Below are 21,807 nucleotides of genomic sequence, written 5' to 3' on the forward strand. Positions count from 1 at the left end.
AAAAAGAATTTTACTCACATAAAACGCAGTAAATAACTCAAAATTCTTGTGACTTATAACTACGCAGCCCTCCTTCCTCAACAGAAAAAAGAAAAAAGCTCCCTTTGAAGGGTACCGACTAGAAATAATTATCAGTATAACTGTTATAATCTATTAAATCTTATTACCTAATCATTCTGTACATGTGAAACCTGAATCTGCCACAAATTTCAGTTCATGGCAATTATTTTTTACAAAAATGTTCCAGGAACCTCCGATAGGGTACCTAAATCGGGAGAGTACGGGAGCATTAAAAGGGCAGCCAACCTGTGAAATTAAACTAGCCGGAATTATTTTGTATTGCAATTGTTACGACCCGTCTCATCATTCGTAAAGCACGTATATCCGACTTAGTTTTTATACAAATTAACTTATTTTTTCAGGAGGATGCTCATTTACACAGAAAAAAAATAGATGGTGCTGACGACAGAACTTTTTGTTCACACGGCTCCCGCAGTTTCTTTGTTACAGTCACTGAAGCTTCCGTTATGAGGACAGAATACTCTGTTCCCACGACCAAAGTTCTGTCCTCACAACAAAAAATTTCTGTAAGTGTAACAAAGAAACTGCGGGAGCCGTGTGAACAAAAGGTTCTGTCGTCAGCACCATCTATTTTTTTCTGTGTATGTACAATCTTGGCCATTTTGGTTTAATATTGGAATCTGAAGATTGACTCGCATTATTCTTGTGTTTCCCTTGTCAGAAGGTTGGCTGGCCTCTTGGATTTTAAGATCTCCACATTTCGACATGTCTCTACTGTCCCTACATGGGTACTCTAGCCTCCGAGACCCTCCCTCATCGAAATTTGATCCCTCCAGACCCCTACCCCCTTTCAATACCCCAGCTTCGGACCCTCACAAAACCGATAGAAAATTTCGCTGACCTCCTTATTCGGCGTTTTGACGGAGAAGTATTTATCAGTTTTAGAGCGAGGCACCGTTTTGTTGGTGAAATAGCCGAGCTCGTAAAGGAACTCGACCAAGACGACCATCTGGGACGTTGTGGTTACCGGCTTGTTCTTATGGATCATCTCTCGCAGCAAGCCGATCTGTTCTTCGGCGGTGAAGCTGCGAGGCTCGTGGACTTTGACCTCTTTGACGGCAGCCCCGCAGCTGAAAACTCCCCGCACGAAGTTGTCCGTCTTGAAGAGGGGAGCGAAATCCGTCAGAGGCATCGCCGGAGACCAGTAGACGCCGGTCCACTCCTTGCGGAGGTAGTTCCGGATGGAATAAGGGTTGTACAACCACGTGGAGGAGTCTTGGCCGTGGTAGCCCTTGTAGTACTCCCGGACGTCTTTTATATCCAAGTGTGCTTTCTTGACAAGGAATTCCACCTGAAATGAAGAGGATCGAAATTGAAACGAACAATTTTACCAATGGCATTTCCGAAACGGGGTTTTCGTAAAACTCCATACTATCGGATGGATATGGAATGATATACGGAAATTGAACTGGGATAAAACAGAACCTCTTGAAAAACCCCAACTTTAAAAGTCACAACTCCCCTTCCACTCCATCAGGGGACTAGAGGGCTTCGGGGCCATGGATTTTGGATTCCTTGGGGTCGGTTTCCTACTCGGCTATGCAGTCTCCGATTTCATCCGGATCATACTAACCGCGCGAGAAAAAAGCCCGCGGGCTGATTTTTGGAATTGATAGACAAAGCAATAGAAGAAGAAAACATAGGGAGTATGGAGCGATCCAATTGGTTGAGGTGAGTGATTCTATAGACTAATGGAGAAATGATGGACTAACTACAGGATCTCTAGTGGGTTGCCGCTAGTTAGTCTATTACCCACCTCTTTTGTCCACTGCTACCACCCGCTTCCACCGATAGGATACCTCCATACTCCTTTTGTCTTCTTTGTCTATCTCTTTGTCCATCAATTTCTATGGTTCGCTATGGTTCGTTTTTCGTGTTTCGAATTCCGAATTTTGCTGGCCGCAGGTTGTACCGACCCACGTCACGCGGTAAACAATCCTCAAGATGGAAACACCTCCTTTTTTTCTCTATTGATACAAAGTTTTAAGAGCAGCCCGAGACAATGATAACTGTGGAAAAAACAAGGATAAAAACGGGAAACAAGGCTAAAAATACACAATTAATAAAACCCGCGACGTTTCGACTCAAAACTGAGTCATTTTCAGTCGGAAACAATAAAAATTTTAAAAAAACCGATGAAAAACCTGCGCCCAAAATGGTGGTGGCCGGGATCTGGGATCTTTTTTTTCTCAGATCTCGGCCACCCCCATATAGGGCGCAGGTTGTTCATCGTTTTTTTTTTTTTTTTTTTTTTAAAAAAGAATGTTATTGTTACCGACTGAAAATGACTCAGTATTGAGTCAAAACGTCTCGGGTTTTAATAATTATGTATTTTTAGCCTTGTTTCCCGCACTGGAAAAAAACGCATTGGATCTAGAGTCCAGACTCTTTAAAACATCGACAAGAAAAAGTACTCTTGATTCAATCAGAATTTAGCTTAAATCAAGGACCAAGCCTCTTAATTTGAGCGGATTTCCTTTTGATTTAAGCTTAAATCTGCTTGAATCAAGAGTCCTTTTTCTTGTCAATGTTTTAAAGAGTCTGGACTCTAGATCCAATGTGTTTTTTTTTTTTTTTCACTGCGTTTTTCTCCTTGTTTTTTCCACAGTTAATATTTCTCTATGAGACTGCAGGGTTCCTACCTCTTGGTCCGAAAATCCAAAGTAAGGTGCGATCTCCTCATCCTCGGTGAACTGCCAGTGGACAGCGTTGGGTGGCGCCACGGTGGTTGCGAGTTTGGTGTTGCCGGTGAGGAAGGCGCGGCCGACGGCAGGATTGTCGACGAAAAGCTCCCTGGAGAACTCCTTCAAGATGGCCAGGATCTCTTCCACGTCCTTGTCAGGCGCGGAACTGGTTAGGAGCCGGAGGACGGGGGCGTCCAGCTCGTCGAGGAGGACGAGGGAGGGGCGCCCGAAGTGGACGGCTAAGATGGCGCTCATATCGCGCCCCGAGGCGCACAGCCCCTGACGCGTCACCCCCGAGGCAGGCGCGTCGCAATACGAACGCAGCAACGTTATGTTCGTTGGAGTCAACCTTTAAAGAAACAAAATTATCCGTCACAAGAGAAAAAAAACCCGAATCTGAGAACAAGTTAGGTGATTCGATGGACGCTAAATTTGGGTCAGATAGACATGCGATACATCGAATCGATTGATTTCATTTTTTTAGCCATTCGTCATTTTTCTCGAATTTTGAGATCGCCATTCTGTTGTCATAGAGACTTTAGAATTCATTTACCAATTTTGAACAAAGAAATTTCACGAAAGTAATAGGCGCGTGGTTTTTTTACGGGAAAAATATCGCATTCGAGTGCAGTTACAATATCAGTATCGAGTGCGATGTTTTTCCTCTGAAAAAACCACACCTTTATTACGTTGAATTTATTTGTCAAAATTGGCACGTAAATTCTTAAGTCTCCTAACAACAGAATTGCGATCTCAAAATTGGAGAAAAATGACGAGTAGCTGAAAAAATGGAACCAATTGATGCGATATATTGCATGCCGTTCTGACACAAAATATGGCGTCCATCGAATCACCTTAAGCCCTCGGCGCGCCGGTGGGCATGTAACACATACTAGCGCCTACATATCTGTATAGATACTTCACGCACTGCGTCAACCACAGTGCGGTCAGTAGCGGCCGGCGTGAAACGCATAGCGCCTACAAGACTGTAGGAATACTTCACGCGTTGCGCCAAATACAAAGCAGTCAGAGCGGTACGGCGCGGCGGCGGCGGCGCGCGGCTGTGGAAGTTAAGATTATTAAACTACACTTATGTTTGTTCTCTCATAATTTTTTCGTTCATTTCTTGCGATTTCGTGCGATGTTTTTCCTCTGAAAAAACCACACCTTTAAAACGTTGAATTTATTTGTCAAAATTGGCACGTGAATACTTAAGTCTCCTAACAACAGAATTGCAATATCAAAATTCGAGAAAATGATAAGTAGCTGAAAAAATTGAACATCGATGAGATATATTGCAAGTCGTTCTGACACAAAATATGACGTCCATCGAATCAACTTGAAGTCAGTACGTATAGTCTGGGAGGTCGCTGTCATTTTGGTGTCCTTCTTCGAAATGGATACATTTTTGAAATGAAAATCAATAGAACTTTCTTCCTTAATTTTAAAACCCGTCGTCAGCATAACCAGAGCTAGAGAGTTCTGCCACAGTATGGCTCAAAGGTGGCAAAAATTCAGGAAAAATGCCTTATTCCAAAATGATACCTAGAACGTTTTTACCATGTAACCACTCTTCCTGACCTTAAAATCCGATGTCCACCTAGCAGCAGCTAGGGCACAAACCCAGTAAGGCTCTGAAAGTGACGATAGTGCCGAAAAATTATCTCATCTCAAAATGAGGTTGACAAATTGTTTCCAATGCATTAATACCTTCTGATCCCACGAAACGTTGTCTTAAAAAGTAGCGTCGAGAGAATATATCCACCGGAATGACTCAGCATTTCTGGTTGCATCAGTTGATCGCGGGAAATACACTCTGAATGCGCGCAAGAATTACAACAAGTGATATTTAATGGCAATAATATTCATAGCATTTTTAGTCGCACCAGCTGATCGCCGGAAGCATTCTTAGCTAGACGCTACTTTTTTAAAACAACATTTTGGAGATCCGGAGGTATTATTGCATTGGAAAAAAATTGTCGGCTTCATTTTGAGATGACACATTTTTTTGAAATCATTGCCAGCCATGGAGCTCCTCTGTGGTCAAAAGCCCAAGCTGCGATGAAGCCGACGCGACGATCAGTTTTGAGATCAGATAGTAAGTCATAAATGGACCGCGTTGAGGAGAAAGGGACCAAGCCACACCAGCCATTGCCAAATTTAACTAGGCAATTTAATTTTTTACGAGAGAACGTTCGTGTAGATTCTTTTGAAAATTTCTGGGAATTTGCTTCATATCAAGCAGAAAATTCACTGAAATTTGTAGAAAAATCCGCACACCATTTCTATGAAAAACATTTAATGTGTCCATTTAAATTTAGCAAAAGCCGGTGTGGCTTGGTTCTTTTCTGCATGACGCGGTCCAAATTAAAGAACTTTTTTGTGGAAGAAGTCTCATATGTCCGGCTGTAGCCTAAGCTCTTTGCATGGAAAAATTGGACGTATTTTTGTCAAACGGAACTAAGCACCAAATTGAGTTCCTTTTGAGGAATTTAGAATGCCGGATAGCGCGTTCTGTCAAACGGAACTAAGCGCCATGGGAAAAGCATTGCGAGTATGGGACGGAATGAGCCCGACGCCCGGTTCCGCCGCCAATCCAAGCCCACCTCTACCTTCCTCCCCCTATGGCGCTTAGTTCCGTTTGACAGAAATACGTCCAGTTAATCGAATAGCTCAACGAGCGACAAACCTGTCGGATTTGAGAAGATACGATGCGTGTTCCTTACAAACTCGAGCCGTAGCCTGTCTGAAGGACTCGAGGAAATCCATCAGCCCTGAGACGGCGAGGTTCTCGAAGGAGTAGTGCAAGACAGGATACGAGGCCATCTGATCGTCGCACCATTGCCTCCCGTCGAAGACCGTCTCCTCGCACACGCGCTTTCTGCCGACGAGACCGTTGAAGACGTTGCGGTTCGGCGATTGGTGTCCGTCCAACTCGATGCCGGACTCATCCACCTTGATCTCGTAGAAGGTCTTCAGCATGTACAGGTTCGTCGTCTTCCCGAAATCCCGCGGGGCCGTCACCAGGAGCGGCCTCGAGTGACGGTGGAAGAATTTGATCATCGGCGTCTTGTCCACGAAGTGTGACGACTCCACGGCCTCGATGAAAGGGTTCCTGTCACGCTTGTTTTTGGACTGTTGACGGATGAAAAAACAAAATTTGAACGGGCAGTTTTCAGCTACGTAGAGGGAAAAAGTTCGGTCCTATGAACCGTAAGTACGGTGTTCAGTATCAGCCGCACTAGAAAAAAAAAACACATTGGATCTAGAGTCCAGACTCTTAAAAACATCGACAAGAAAAATACTCTTGATTCAATCGGATTTTTGCTTAAATCAAGAGCCAAGCCTCTTAATTTGAGCGCATTTCCTTTTGATTTAAGCAAACATCCGATTGAATCAAGAGTATTTTTTCTTTTTAATGTTTTCAAGAGTCTGGACTCTGGATCCAATGTGATTTTTTTTTCCAGTGCGTGCTTTTCGGTTCATGTGATCACTCTTTCGGTTTTATGAACAGAGTTCGCGGTTCATGCAACCGAGCTTGTAAACCTAACCGAATATAGAAGAAGCTCATGTTACTATAACCGTGGATACGGTTCCTTGAACCAAGAGAGCGGTTACATGAACCGAATAGTAGGTAAGGTAAAAGTTGAAAACCGTACTTACGATTCATTTGACCCAACTTTTTTTCAGAAAATGCACTTTTATGTATAACTTTTCTCAAGAGAGAAGCGGTCTACTCTTTGAAAGTGATCAGTGGGCCGATTATTGAAATTGATAGACAAAGCTATAGAAAAAGAGGATTAAAAGGATATGGAGGGATCCTATGGGTAAAGGCGAGTGGTTGCAATAGACAAAGGGGGTAGGTAGTAGACGTAAACTAACAGCAACCCACAAGAAACCCTACAGTCAGTCCATCATTTTCTCCCTTAGTCTATAGAAATCATGCATTTCGACCAATAGGATCGCTCCATACTCCCTTTGTCTTCTTTGTCCATCGCTTTGTCTATCAATTTCAATAATCAGCCTGCAGCAGACTTCATAATTTACAATCGCCAGGAGAATTCTGGTATAACAATACAATCGGTTATTTCAAATTGTAGTTATTAATTAAAAAATGGACTTTGGTCGAAGAATAATTGGACGTATTTCTATCAAACGGAACTAAGCGCCATAGTGGGAGGAAGGGAGAGGGGGGCTTGGATTGGCGGGTGTTGCGGTACGCGATGCTCGTTCCGTCCTTTACTCGCAATGCTATTCCATGGCGCTTAGTTTCGTTTGACAGAACGCGCTATCCGGGATTCTAAATTCCTCAAAAGGAACTCAAATTGGCGCTTAGTTCTGCTTAATAGAAATACGTCCAATTGTTTATATAGTATACCGATGATTATTTCTTGTTTACTACAAAAATAGCTGAATAGATGAATCATGCAGATATTCCCACGTTATTTCGTACCCTTCATCCAACACTGCTGATGTGCACTTGCTGTGCCAATGCATGTATGGCTAAAATACCGACCAGGTTGACCTAATGGCCAGCGCATCCGAATCAAGGTTAGTAAGAGATGGATTTAAAGTCGAGTGATAGCGACAAACTTTCACGAAATCAACAAGTGCGTCTGCTGGAACAGATTTCGCTCGGTCCTAACCCCTGAAATTGTAAATGAGCCTAGAGTGAGTGTGGGTGTGTCCTGTACTGTCTGATGGCTACATGTTTCAAATGGAGTACTGGTCGAATAATCAGCCAAAAAGAAAATTCTAGGCTAAAGTATTATCTGTTATAAAATTAGGAGGGAATCTTATCTACAACCAGACGATTAAACTGAGCGATCAATGTCCTAGGCAGCGGCGCTTGCCGTTGTGAGGGTTGGAAAAAAACTTGAGTTATCCATGTTCAATATCTCGATTTGTTTTTGGGAAGATAAGATTACAAAAATGTGCTGTTGGAATATTGATTCAGTAGCAAGCAAACAGTCAGAGTGTGAAGCTGTACGTTTGTGATTCCACTTCATAATTCCACATTTCAAATTATGAGTGCGATTTAAAAAAATCTCTATCAACATTCAATAGATTTTCATACACGAATGATGTCATCTTTCTCCCTTTGATAAGTGTGGAATGTCCACCTTATCCTCTTGTTTACGAGTTGGTATATTTAAAATCGTTATTGCATGAACCATGAATCGTGTGGCCTTGTTTCTACCTTGCCCTGCACTTCCTTACTGGTGTCAAGTGTTACTAGATTATGAAAGCCGCCACATTGTTAAGACTAAGGTTCTAGACAGTTCCATTGATACTTATTTTTGTGTGTTCATCAAGGAAAATTACCTCGTAGCTTGGGCCACAGAGCGGCTTGAGTGCAGGCGTCCCAGCTGAATCAAAAATTTCTCTCTCCTCCGTAGATTCCGCGAGATTTAGAAATCCTTGAGCCTCATCTGCAACACGAATGGAAACCATTTGACAAATTAAAATTGATTTTTGTGACTATAACAATGTTCTCGTAAAGTCACAGTGATACAGCCCTGAGTGCTTCGATAGCATCCCGCCAAAATAACTCAATTTATTTATTTGAATTTTGACATAACTCAAATCTTAAAACAAAATAAGTAATGTAATTATTTTGGAAAATACACTAATAAACTATAAGCTGGCTGTAAAAACACAGTTAATAAAAATCGAAGAACAAATGATATCCTAGATCAATGGAATCCTGTTTCCACCGTGTTTATGACCTAGAAATAGTGATTCTGAGACTTTGAATTTTGAATACCTACTCAAGAGTATTGGTGGACATGATTGACCTGATTGATGTTTCATGGAACTTAAAATCCTAAGTCCATTGTTGCATAGTTTTCGTCTAGTCTCTGGTAATTTGCGCTACGAATCTCACTAATCGGCCTCCTCTTCGTCCCTTTGAATAAGTAGGACACGTTCTTTTTAGTAGTGTAATGTGCATGTCATCATTTAGTTTTAACTGTAACCTTTTTTCTATTGAAAACAATTTTGAATAATAATTTGCAGTTATAAACATCTTACGTAAAGTCAGGACTGTTGCAATGAGTAAGAATGTCATCGATTGAATGACAAACCAGCTAGGTTGTGGACAATGACCTCTTGAATTTTTTGATAATATCTCCATCTGAAAAGTAAACACAGTTTATAAGTCAATGGCAAAGAGTGATAAAATGTCAAAATTATTTTCTTCCGAATTTTTTACTTAACCTCAAAGTAGTTACTGTATACTCTTTCTTATAGACAAGAGATTAAATAAAGGAAATACTATTCCTGATAAATTATTAAAAGCACCTACCTCTACACAGAAACTGATTGCACATATGTTGTATTTGAGATGAGCTATAGCAATAGTTGCTCCCTATTGCGAAATGTTGTCGATACATCCCTATTAACGACTATATTTTAAATTTTAGAGCCTCTAAGAAATTTTTAATGTAAGAACATCAAGCAAAGGTTATGTGTATCATCTTCAGGAAACAGAAATCTCAATTATTCTTTTGGCAGATACAAATAAAAACATGTAATGGAAGTATTAAGATATTTTAAGATAAATGGTTATTTACTGAATTTTACAAAGGAGACCTTTAATGACAAACAGTTATGTAAATTTTATGTTACATAACCGTCATACACTGAAGGAAACGAATAATGATTGGAGTCAATATTTTTTTTTTTTTTTTATTGGAAAACGATTTTGGTGCATACTGTTAATTCTAGAGAGACAAACAAGCAGCGATAACAAAAAATTCGTTTTTTTTTGTTTTGAAAATGAAAGCGCACTAAAACTCTGATGCGATGTGTGTCGTTTTTGACCTATGACCGAAATCTACCAATGTTATCTTTGTTGGAGGTTCAAAAAAGAAACAAATTAGAAATTGCGTTCGACACTTTAATACATTTTTCTACAATTTTTGAAATGTTTGGAGCTGGGACGCTTTTAAACTGCAACGGAGACAAAGGTTAAGACTTGAAATACAGTTAATTTCCTTAGTTGAGTCCTGTAAGGGTCGAAATATATCCGTTGAAATTAAAACCATTCTGACCACGTGTTTCAATGCTTGTATAGCTCATTCGTGTAGGTTTCAAAGGGTAAAATTACATCTCTAATCGAAGTATGTCAGAGAAGAGAATTCTTGAAATTTGAAAGCGAACGTATCATTGCATAATATCCACGGGTGAAAATTGAATGGATTGAGAGGCGTAGTTATGAATGACATCAAGGATGTCAAAAATAAAAAAAAATAAAAAAAAAAAAAAAAAAAAAAAAACTCAGGAGACTAATGGTACATACGTTGTTTCTAAACTGAACCAGAAATTGTAGTTCCAAATTGTAAAATGTAGTCCCATCAGCGAAATAACTCACATCAGCTCTCGGAGACCTAACTGTTTGCCCTAAAACGTATTATCCAACTTTTTTTCATTTCTCTTCATTAAAATTTATTTTTATAATGATTCTTACCTTTCGTCAAACAGCGCGTTCCTTGTTTTATTTTAATGTAAAAAGCACCGTTATTAGCAATAAAAAAGGAGCACCTCATGACTGACTGATCAAACACTGATTGAAAGTTTGACTGGAGACGGTTCCTGCCGTTTGTTTCAACAAAGGTCAATATTATGCCCCTTGATTACATTTGTAAGCGTTTTCACTTTTGACTGTCTGACGTCTTCGTTTTGAACTGTGATTATCATCTCCTTATCTCCCAGTTTACTCCTCGCTCACCGGTCATTCAGTCCTCAAGTTGTTTATTATTTTAGGGCCATTTATTATGAGAGGACCTCAAAATTTGAGATTGTGATCTCATATTTTATTATTATTCGCTTAATTTAAATCTGGTGGTTTTTATTTCATGGTTGTTGCTAAGTTCGGAATGGAACCTTTATTTTAAAAGTTGTTTTGTTTCCTGAAGTGCATGTTTTATTTTTTCAAAGTCGACACCATTGGGGATCGCTCATGCAAAATTTGCCTGATTTGAATGAAGGATCGCAAGACTGGCCACGGTACGTTTCTAGTTAGAGTATTATTATCGTATCCGTAGAATAAAATTGGCCGTTGAGAAAACGCTGAAAAATTGCAAAATGGCACTACGGATTAAAACTCTGGCCTGAACTATATTTTAGCCTTCTGAGTCATTAAAGGCCATCTGATCTTTTCAAACCGGATGATCAATGTGAGTGAACAAATAATGACTCACAAGAGATTAAAATATTTTCAACATCAAGCGCACGTCAACCTGCTACAATTGCTCAAATTGGGTGAGAATCGATTTTCGCATTATATATCTCTAATTTCACCTTAAATAAATGGATTTTAATAGTTCCCAAACTACCTCTTGAAGCAATTTATCGGAAAATAAAAAGGATAATACGTTTCTTTATTTTCATATTATGACGTGTGAAATAATTAGCGATTGAGTAAAAAATGAATCTTTTATTGAACATACCAAGACAAATAACAGTTAAAATGAATTTTTACTGTAACTTGAAAACAAAATACAATGGTACAAAATGATAAGTTAAAAGGGCATTAATTCTGAGCTAATAAATTATTTCGAGTTGTATTTTTTTGACTCGCAGCAAAACAAAAAAAAAAAATACCCATGTCATCAAGTGAAATCATCTCTCAACTAAATTGAAAACACAAGGAAGTAAACTTTACTTTATGGTGATCCGATCAATATAATAGATGATTTCCCTACAATTTTCAGAACTGATGGTTCAGCTGGTTTGAACCTTCAAACTCATTTTTATTTTACATTCTTCAACAAAAACACCATGTTAGCAACATTTTATAGAAAAAATTGGCAGGCTTTAGGAAGAAGTAGTTATAAGTATGCTCGAAGTTCTTCACAAAAAAAGAGGAGAAATACTTTTAAAAACGTCAATATTCTGCAGATAATTTTACTTGCTAGAGTTAAACTTAGTGTTGTGACCATCAGGACACGGAGAAAGAAACTTCGTGCGTGGGACCCGAAGTTTAGGTTATATGGATCTCTGAGGTTTTCGGATTGAGCATCTGAACACTTTAGGTCCAGCTGCTGAGGTTTGGATCACACATCTGAAACTTCAGTTCTTACATCTGAAGTTCTTCGGTTTTTCACATCCGAAAAACTTCGGTTCTCACATCTGAAGTGCTTCAGATGTAAGAACTGAGGTTTCAGATGTGTGATCCGAACCTCGACAGCTAGATTGAAATTGTTCAGATGCTCAATCTGAAAACTTCAGAGATCCATGTGACCTAAACTTCGGGTCCCACGCACGAGGTTTTTTTCTCCGTGGAGGATTATGGAAATTTTTGCTGTCTTCCGTTTCTTTTTCTTTTTCCTCTTCAATAGGTACACTGTTAGGTAAACATTTTTGGCTCACATATTTATTTTATGGAAAAATCAAACATTTTATCGCTTGAAATTTTCTTAGAATCGCTTTCTATTATAGAGTAGAATCATGTCTATTTTAAAATAAAATGACGTCTTTAAAGAATGAAGTATCACAGAAAATCTCAAATGAGACGAATCGAGATACGTGTTTTCAAAGTTATGGATCTGCGCTTTTTGTCACAATAGCGTGAGTGAGTGGTGCCATGGTACCACTTGTTAACGCTTGTAGTAAGAGGCAGCTGACAGCAGAGCTTCATGAAATAAGGGTATTAGAGGACAAGTGGGAAAAGTGCAATTTTTGCTATTCTAAGAAATATGTGTTTGAAGTTTCAAAATTGCATGGAGTCTTACCTCAAAGAGAAAGTTAAAACTCACTTTTAGATATTAAAAATTGGATTTTAGTGATGTATGATTCTAAAGGAAAATATTTTGATTGATTGAAATCATTGATTGAAATCATTAATGATTCATTTTTTTCAAAAACTGCCTTATCCCACTTGTCTTCTAAACCCCTCAAATAAAAGTCACAAAATGAAAGTAAGCAACCAGAAACAACATCTATTTGAAGAAAAATAATGGGCTTGGGACCGATACATTCAAAATAAAATTAAATTTAAAAAAAAATCCCTGTCTTGATTTACACAATTTCCAGTCGTTCATTCGCAACAAGTGTGTTTACTACTTATTTACCGTTTCGTTTTACCACTCAAAAATATTTACTGTACTAGCCACTTCGTATGAATAATGTTAATCGATGACTAAGAAACTGACAGACGAAGTTATGGAATGGATACTCAATTTTTTTCCGACGCTACCCGCCTTCACTTATCAATAATTATAATTATGTCTTGTTCAGTCTTTTGGAAATTTCGTCCAGACGACCAAAATTTCAGTAACTTAAATATTAAAAAGTCTATTTAACTTATCATTAAAAACTACGGAAATTCTTTCTAACTGAAACGGAAATGCCTACTCACTTACTTTCTAAGTAACTTAAAAATAAATTTATTCCGAAAAAATCTCTTTTGGTAGCCACAATTTTAAACAGGACTTAGTAACTCCTGTGAAGTAAATAACTAGTTTCAACGCTTGGAGCCAGAGTAATTATGTGCTAAGTGGCTTAAATCATTTATTTGTAATCACAGAGTTTGCCTTAATTTACTTTTTTTTCAAAACGTTGTTTGATCAGAACCTTAGGTAAATATCTACGTAATTCTGACTTTTGGGAATGATCAGAGTTTGCAATTAAGGGGTGTGGAGCAAAGCATTCCGAGCATTCCTCATAAATCCAGGCGCAACTTCATTCGTGAAAGTAATACATTTTTTTTGACAATACACTCTGCGCGTGTGCAATTAGACAAAGCAATAGGTGGTCAATATTTTGGTAACGGCTCAAACCACTGGATTAACAACACGAAGAATGACGATAACATCCTATAATTTGGATGATAAAACTGCGGAATCTTTGATCTCGGTTATGATTTTCCAAAGGTTTGTTCATTCTTTGTTTTTCAAAGGAAGACACCCAAAATTTTTGTACATAAACCCTCGAGAAAAATTCTTGCTTATAAGGACGAGAATATCCGTCAAAAATTCTCGGCATGTAACGGTTGGTTTCCTCAGAAGGAGAAGACTTGACACGAAGATTGCTCATGACGCATCTGCCTACTTTTACAACTGAGGTAAGATTTGAAGGGGGGCATGAGCCACCTGCTGCAAAACCACCTGCAGCTCCGCCCTGATAAAAAAGTTGCAATGTCAATAAATTGAAATTCAGTGAACTTTTCTTAAAAATTCCCGCGTGTCCAATAAGAGCAGGTAACTCACCGCGCGCATTTTGATATTTTTAAAATTGAGCTAGAAGCTAACTTACTTTGATTTTTTAATTACCAAACCATGAAATCCTCCAAGTCAAAATTAAAATCCCCTTAGCAAATATTAAACTAAGAAATCATAAAATATTAATTTGAATAATTGTCGTAAATAAAAATTTTCTTGTGCGTTGATAAAAAGTGAGATCTGTAAAGCGCAAACTTGTTTATAGGTACTCTTTATTGTCTCTAGATATAAGCTCTTCCTGGTAAAGCTGAGAGAACAGCTTAAAAATTTGTAACAAAAAGAGGTAAACAGACGGCCCTAAAAATTTCCCAGTCCTCTAAAGTCAATGGAAAGTATGAGATAGGCTTTTTAAAGTTCTTCTCTTCCTACTTGATCCCGATAAGGATGGATTGGCTACGAGAACAACTGAAAATTTATAGGACCCCCTTCTAAAAAGTGTGTGCTTGATTTTAACAAGTGCGAAAAGAAAGAGTTACGAAAAATTATCACTTTTAATTTCATATTCTAAAAAAGGACAGATGTCATTGAAACAATAATTTATTTCAGAGCCCTCAAATTTTCAACTCGAAAAACAACTTTTCACTTTTTACTCAGCATTAACATAAAATATTCGAATAAAATTACGTACTCAGCATTAAATAAAGTTTTTGGGTTGTTAATATTGTACATTTTAATTATGCTGTCGGAAATGTTAGTGTCATTAACCATGTGAAAACAAAATTAAATACCAATTTTAATTTTCTGATATTTCACCCTTTGTAAAAAATTGTATTTCGGTTTAAAACCTGATAATACAGAAAATAATGTTTCTAATTATTTTGGTCTATCTTCTGTGCCTCTAAACGATCATAAAAAAACATAGTTAAGGTGATTCGATGGACGCCATATTTTAAGTCAGAAAGACATGCGATATATCACATCGATTGGTTCTGGGCGCATAGGCGCCTACAAACCTAACAGGGATACTTCACGCATTGCGCAAGGCGTGAAGTATCCCTGTTAGGTTTGTAGGCGCCAGCGCACATTTCGCGCCGGCATCCATTTTGCATTTCGTTCTAACTCAAAATATGGCGTCCATCAAATCACCTAAAGGAGTGAAATATTTGAGAGAGCTGAAGCAAATAAAAATAATCATATTACTTAAAGTTTAGTCAGGATCAGAATATTTTCAAACCTGTAGAGAAGACGTATGGTTCGTATTTTGATACAATTTGGAATTCAGATTTCAAGTTTAATTTTAATTTCTGTTTTAGATCTAGAGCTTGCATGTCAATGGAGCAAAATTTGAGGAAAGAAACGCCGATTTACGTGTTTCCCATATTGTACCCTCCCAAATACTAAAGTTTACTCAAAGAAAGAATTTTGTTCAATTCTCTCTCTCCACATGACTCAAAATGTTTTTTTTTTGGTCTTTTAATCAAGTAAAAAAATTCACCTATGGGCCATCTTTTTATTCCACGCCTTCGTGTAGGTCTAGGCATGGTTGATTCATTTAAAACTCCAAGTTTGAATATAATACTGTGTACGTTTTATAAACTGATTTGATTCTGTCCGCCGGTATTAAGAGACAGAAAAGAAAAGGAAACAGGAAAAAAAAGGCCTAGTTCAAATCCTCCTCCCCATATCTTTGATTTTTATATAGAATTATGACAACCATGGAACACAAAATAATCATTCGAAATCAAAATTACACAATGCTTTAAATTATTATTGTCTCCTTAGACCTAAATATTGAAACTTACACCTAATTATTGTCGGAACAGCCTCTTTCGAGTATTGTGCTTCGAGTTTATTTCCTTAAAAAAATACTCTTTTAAAAGTCTAACATCTACTTAAGAGTACAGAAAAAACAAAAATATATACTTCTGACAAAAGGAGCCCACTGAAATTAATTTGCAAAAAAAAAAAAAAAAATAAAAAAAAATAAACAAAACTCTTCCACCATTACTTGATGTAAATGTTTCATATATTGTTGGATTGTACCTCACTAAAATCCGAATGAGATAATAATTATTGAGCTGAAGAAACGATTAGGGCAATATATTTTTTCCCCTCCGAAAGCGGTTTTAAAGTAACCTCTGCTTTGCATCCGTCCTCAATCTCTACTGAACAATCTCCTAACGAATCGGAACGGATCGGCGAACAACTTATGCCTGAAGGTTAGTCACATTAAAAATTAATGCGCCTTCAATTCTTAAGGCATGCAACGAGGACATCTGCAAAGCTTGTGCAGTTTTATCCATGCATTCATGCCTTATTATCCATGCATGTTTTCGAGTTCATATTTTCTTAAAATTCGCGTTCCAAATTTTACTAATCTCACAATAATTCAACGTATGAGTTATTGCCTCAGATTGATTTATTTCTTCGAGCCACTCTTTCATCTGCAACCGCCTAATATATAATCAACATCGTTTTGTGAGGTGATGAAAACATCCATTAACCATTCTTAACAAAATACCCTCTAGGGAAAAAAAGAAGTACCTATGATTTGAACAAAATCTTAATCATTGGTAATAAAATCACAGCTAAGCAAATCTATTCGACTTATTGTTAGTACACACTGAAACACTGCAAAAATTAATAATCAAATGCAAATCGTCTAATACTTATATATTTACATATATACAATAGCTCATTGTACGTAATATTCTACACCCTAACAATTAAAACACCTTAAACCACCATTTTAGATCTTGAAGGAATCTCAAGGATTGATAATAATACTTTGTCAAATTTTCTTCTTTATGAAATAAAAACAAAAAAATTAAACTTGTGGCGCACCTAACGTATTCTTATCAATCGCAAACTGATATTGTGTTAAATAAACGAATGCAAAAATTCTAATAAAAATCATAGCTTTAGGTGAGATTTTATGAAAATTCCAATTAATTTATGGGCTATTCGAGCGAAACTGTGCATTCGCATCGAATATTTCCTGAAGTAATTGAATAAATATGTTCACTTTCTCTTGAGTTAGTTATCAAATAATTTTTAGCTAACAAAGATGAAACTATATTTGCAGGAAATTCTGCCTGATCTTGCGCGGCAAAAAAAACCCAAAATCCAGTCCAATCCATAACTTCAGTCGTCAATCCACGGGAGGAAAAAAAATACTTGTGAAATTTGCACGTGGTTATACCAGGAAAATCTCTAGTCACAAATTAATTCTTAACACACACGTCACAAATTAATTTAATTAAAGGGTTGAATCAATTAATTTATGTAAGAAAACTAAAACCTCCTCACCATGGGAGTTTTCACGTTTATTACGGTTCGCATAATGAGTATCCAAGAACATGGTATACCCTTTGTGATCGCTACGAAAGTTTCCCATGCATCAAAGAAGAAAGAAAAAAAGAGATGTTGCATCTGATCGCTCTACCTCTAAATGTTGCTTTTGAAATATCGATTCATACCAATTCGACCGATTGTGACAATATTTTAATGAGCATACTTGTACATTATTATTATATTTAAAAAGTCGAATATGCTAATGTATTTTCGGTAAATATTCAATAGGAGTACCATTAGTTGAGATCCTGGAGTTGGGTAGCATTTGCAAATCTATTCGAGTTGCCAAAGGATCTCACAAGAGATCGAGTTGCCATCAACCAACCTGTTTTTACGTATTAAATATCGACGGTGAAACTACCATCTCGTTTGCGATTTTTAGCAATCTCTGCTCCCATTTTATTTTTTTCACAGCGAACAAATCAACTTCATTCCTTGAAGTTTTCACAGACTTTTCTTCGCAAAGAGAAGACTAATTGTTGAAGTTTTCAAAAATTGACGTTGAGTGGTTCTCCGTGTAAAAAATGAAGTATGACAGGAAGTCTACAGCGCCGCAAACCGAGATGCGTTGTCTGGTAAATTTTACTGTCGATATGTTTTAGTCATTCAATAAATATGGAAGCCAAAAATCTACCTAAAAAATTTGGATGATTTCGACACTTATAATCCGAATTGATGTTTTTGCATGCATCAACTCATTGGAGTCGTATGTACCTACATCTACTTCTTGCTGCAGCACCAATTAGTTGTATCATAACTCCATTAAGTTTGCTGCTGCATAGAACAAATAGATTGGTGCAGAGTACCAGTTGGATTAGCTGCGTTGACATTATCCAAGCATTTTTTCAAGGTGTTAAGAAAACTTTTGTTTTCCAAAAAATATTATCAGCTAAGAAAAGGGAGAGAAATAATCTGTTTTCAGCACCGTTCTAAACAATCAAACAAAAAATAACAATTCCTTTTTTACACAATACGCTTGTCATAAACTAAGAAGGGAGAAAATACATAAAACAAATAAAACGGATGAAAATCATACTTGACACAACAAGATCATTATCTAGACGAAGTTGATGATAATTACTTACTCGTAATAGTTTATAACAAACGAATTAACTTTAAAATATAAGTAATCTGCCGATAATTGAATAATGTTACATATATATTACAAAATGACAGCAGGAACGGTATATTAACGGTGAAACCATAAACACTCAGCGTAAGGTTTTAACAACAAATTTTGTCAACAATGTATGAGTCAGGAATTCAGGATAGTGCCCTGAAATTAGAGTCATGTAACAAATCCTAAAACATAGAAAACCAATAATAAAATTTAAAGTTAGAAAAAACTAACAGGTTCATTGACGAAGTTAAAGATATACACAGGGAATATTGAGGCACAGGCAGATTATTCTGGGGAAGTTGTTCAAGACTCAATGTTGCCTAAATAAATAAAGTCTGGGTCAAATAATTCGTCTTGTTGCATCAAATCAATAGCTATAAGACTCTTCAAAACATGAAGTTTTCCTATCATATTTTAATCTTGATTTTTTAACATTGTTCATTAAATGCTTCCAGAGTTTTGTCGGATTTTTTTAAAACCTTGAGGTTCTTTCATAAGAGAGGTGGTCTTGATGACAGTTTTTCCTTTGGATGGCGCTCAACGACCTTGAACCCATTTAATTTTAATCGAAAATGCAGATCTGTTTTTTGAATTTCTTATGATGAGCTCATCTGATCCATGTTGTAGGTTATTCATATCAGTGGCGTGGCGTGCTTTGCGATATATCGATTGTTATGCCATTTAAACCTATGGAAAAGGGTCGATAAACAGGGTGTTCGCAGCGAACACCTTAATAATCGATTCTATATCATAAGTTTAAACGGCATAACATAACAATCGATACATCGCAATTCACGCTACGTCACTGATTCATATTAACAACCCCCTCGGACATCCCATGTGCTTCCTTAAAAATTTAACATCTGCATGTCTCAAATTTAAAGTGTTTGAGCGCACTTGGTAAGTATTTTGCCTAATCACACCCATCACAGCAAAGGTGAAGAGGTTTCGTTATTTGATCTTTAAGCTACAAAAAAAGTCGCATAAAAATAGAGAGATCTATAAAATGCCGTGGACAAGTAATCCCGCAAAAAATTTTTAATTTGAACGGGGAGATAAATTCGATTCCAAAATCACGCGAGGAGCGGCTCTGAGAAGTTCTATTAGTTCAGAAACCTACGACAACCTGATGAAAAGAACAAAAACAAAACAAAAATAATAATCCCAAAGAATGGTGTACGCAAAATGTGGAGATAAGTCGTAATCATTGTTAAATTCTTCAGACAGTACAATCTAAAATTAAAAAATGTAATTCGGATCTGACGTTGACGTCATTGATGCAGCTACGATAATCGATTCTTTACCATAGGTGTAATCGGCATAACAATCGATACATCGCAATTTACACACGCAAATACACGCCACGCCACACAAACCTGATGAGTCAATTTTGAGGATGAACCGGACAATTGGATGTTACATGTAACTCGGTTAATCCGTCGAGTGAAATACAATGGAGCTATTCAGGGTTTAATTTTAACATTCATTCACACCATTACAAAATATATTGCATGAGGATATGTTTTAGTGATCTGAGATAATTGATAAATAATATACGGAGGGTGATGGTTCTGATTGCTGCAATTTTCGTTGAGTGTAGTGATGAAGTCCGAAATTTCACCTTCATCCAAAACATTTGAAATTTTAAAGGCTTAAAAAATGAAATTTAGTAGGCAATTGACATTTTGGGCTCGATGACTTTTGGAGAGTGCTTCCACTCAATTTCACACCTCATTACATATGTCATTAACAGTAACTAAAAATGTATTGCTTGCGTTGTGCCAAAGCAGCAGTTTTTCTTGTAACTAATTTTTTTCAGCTTTATAATTTTAAACAGCTGTGATTAACTTATTGAGTTCGTAATTACTTACGCAAACAATCATCTATATTTTATCTTCGTCCGAACTTCCGTTACGACTTTTCTCGCAATCATTGAAAGAGAAATAAGAATCAACAGAAATCTGTTATATCGACTTTTTCTATTGTCTTATTATTTCCCTCTGTTTATTTTAAAATGATGGATATTGCTCGTCCACTCTTTCTCCAACAATATTTTTTTTCAGGATTGATCAACCCTTAATGGTACATTAGAAATGATGACGCAAACAAGTACGTATGTTTGGGATAATGTTGAGAGGGACAAATCAACACAAAATTTAAAGCCCAAGTTCTAATCTTATAGTCCTCCTCAAAAGTACAAAAACATTTTTGTACCTCACTATACGCACTATAAGTACTCCTTTTTCAATTTCAACTGTATAAACATCACCTCAAAGAATGCTACTCTTATCAGCTTAAACATTTCAAGATAATTTTGACCAAAAATTATAACTGACGCTTATAATCTAATTTGAATTCTTCAGAGAAATATCATGGTTTAATTGACATTTTGAACAAGCGAAGAAAAACGTGTGTTTTGTAGACATATCAGGTTTAGTTCGAATCTAAATTTACAATGCATCGTTTGCAAAGTTTTCTTAAAAATCCATGTGAGATTGGGGCCACGCATCGCAAGAAGGAGATATTCTCCGCGAGGTCTGATCCAAATATGTTTCCACAGTTGCAAATTTTTATATTTTAAATAATAATGCACACATTTTTAAAGAAGAGCTCACAGTATTATGTGTATAGGTCTCCAGCACATGATCTTGATCATAGGCCCGGATGTGTGAGACAGCAAAAGTAACAAAAAAAGAGGCTTCAATTTTGTCAGCTTCCAAAACAGTTAACGTTTGCTGAAGGTATTAAGTGTAGTAAGTGTTTTCAATTTTATCTCATTCGATCCACGACTTAAAAAATGATGACGAGTTTGCTTTCATTCATCATACAAATATATGAGCTTCACTCGCCCACACGTTCCATTTTGGACTTCATCTTTTGGATCGTTTCTCGACACCAAAATAATAAATGAGATAAAAAAAAATCAAAACCCCCATATTATGGTCGAACCATAGGGCAATAAGTATGCCTAAATGCCACATTCTGCACCCAATTGATTTTATTTTTAGCCGAAATAATATTACGGAAATTTGAATTTAGTTTTGCAGATATTTTTTTGTCATTAATTTTTTTCCTCATTGTTATTCTAAGATTAATCACCCGCGGCTGTCATGCTTACTGGAGGAAGGGGTTCGTAGGGTTGGCGGGCTTGAAAGGGTTCGTGGAGACGGGTTCTTGGTAGTACGGTGTCGAGAGGTTCCGCTGTTCGTTCATGTATTCGTCCTGGGCCGGCGGCTGAACCGGTTGTGGCACCACCGGATTTATGTAATCGGGATGCGGTTGTGATTGATCCACAGATCCGTAGCTTACGACAGGTGGTCGCCCATTCTGAAAGGAATTGATCAACTTAATTTTCAACAGTGATTTCACGACGACAGGAATAGTAGTGTCACCTAGTGGGTTT

The 21,807-nt window shown here is 37.2% G+C and overlaps 2 protein-coding genes across 2 annotated transcripts in view; both read right to left on the reverse strand.

Annotated features, from left to right (window-relative positions):
• Positions 1-604: 604 nt before the first annotated feature.
• On the reverse strand, positions 605-10,426 carry LOC109035057 (uncharacterized). The gene is made up of 6 exons (XM_072297976.1): positions 10,237-10,426; positions 8,799-8,901; positions 8,091-8,197; positions 5,455-5,900; positions 2,724-3,114; positions 605-1,372 (listed from the first exon to the last, which is right to left on the reverse strand). Exons 2-6 carry the CDS (start codon positions 8,899-8,901, stop codon positions 872-874), a joined length of 1,548 nt encoding a protein of 515 aa, XP_072154077.1. The 5' UTR covers positions 10,237-10,426; the 3' UTR covers positions 605-871.
• A 764-nt stretch (positions 10,427-11,190) lies between these two features.
• VGlut (Vesicular glutamate transporter) overlaps positions 11,191-21,807 on the reverse strand; it is a 101,012-nt gene continuing 90,395 nt past the window's right edge. Inside the window, exon 14 of the mRNA XM_019048530.2 lies at positions 11,191-21,731. Within this exon, the coding sequence (XP_018904075.1) occupies positions 21,519-21,731 (213 nt within the window). The 3' untranslated portion in view covers positions 11,191-21,518. The remainder of the gene's footprint in view (positions 21,732-21,807) is intronic.

The sequence above is a fragment of the Bemisia tabaci genome, chromosome 3 (genome assembly GCF_918797505.1).
Source record: "Bemisia tabaci chromosome 3, PGI_BMITA_v3".
Lineage (NCBI taxonomy): Eukaryota > Metazoa > Arthropoda > Insecta > Hemiptera > Aleyrodidae > Bemisia > Bemisia tabaci.

Excerpts from the sequence above, each read along its gene's own strand:
- LOC109035057 (XM_072297976.1), bottom strand. The coding sequence starts at position 8,901 with ATGGAGATATTATCAAAAAATTCAAGAGGTCATTGTCCACAACCTAGC. Across the intron at positions 8,198-8,798 it reads TGCAACAGTCCTGACTTTAC|ATGAGGCTCAAGGATTTCTA; the intron begins GTAAGATGTTTA and ends TTCGTGTTGCAG. Across the intron at positions 1,373-2,723 it reads TTGGATTTTCGGACCAAGAG|GTGGAATTCCTTGTCAAGAA; the intron begins GTAGGAACCCTG and ends TCTTCATTTCAG.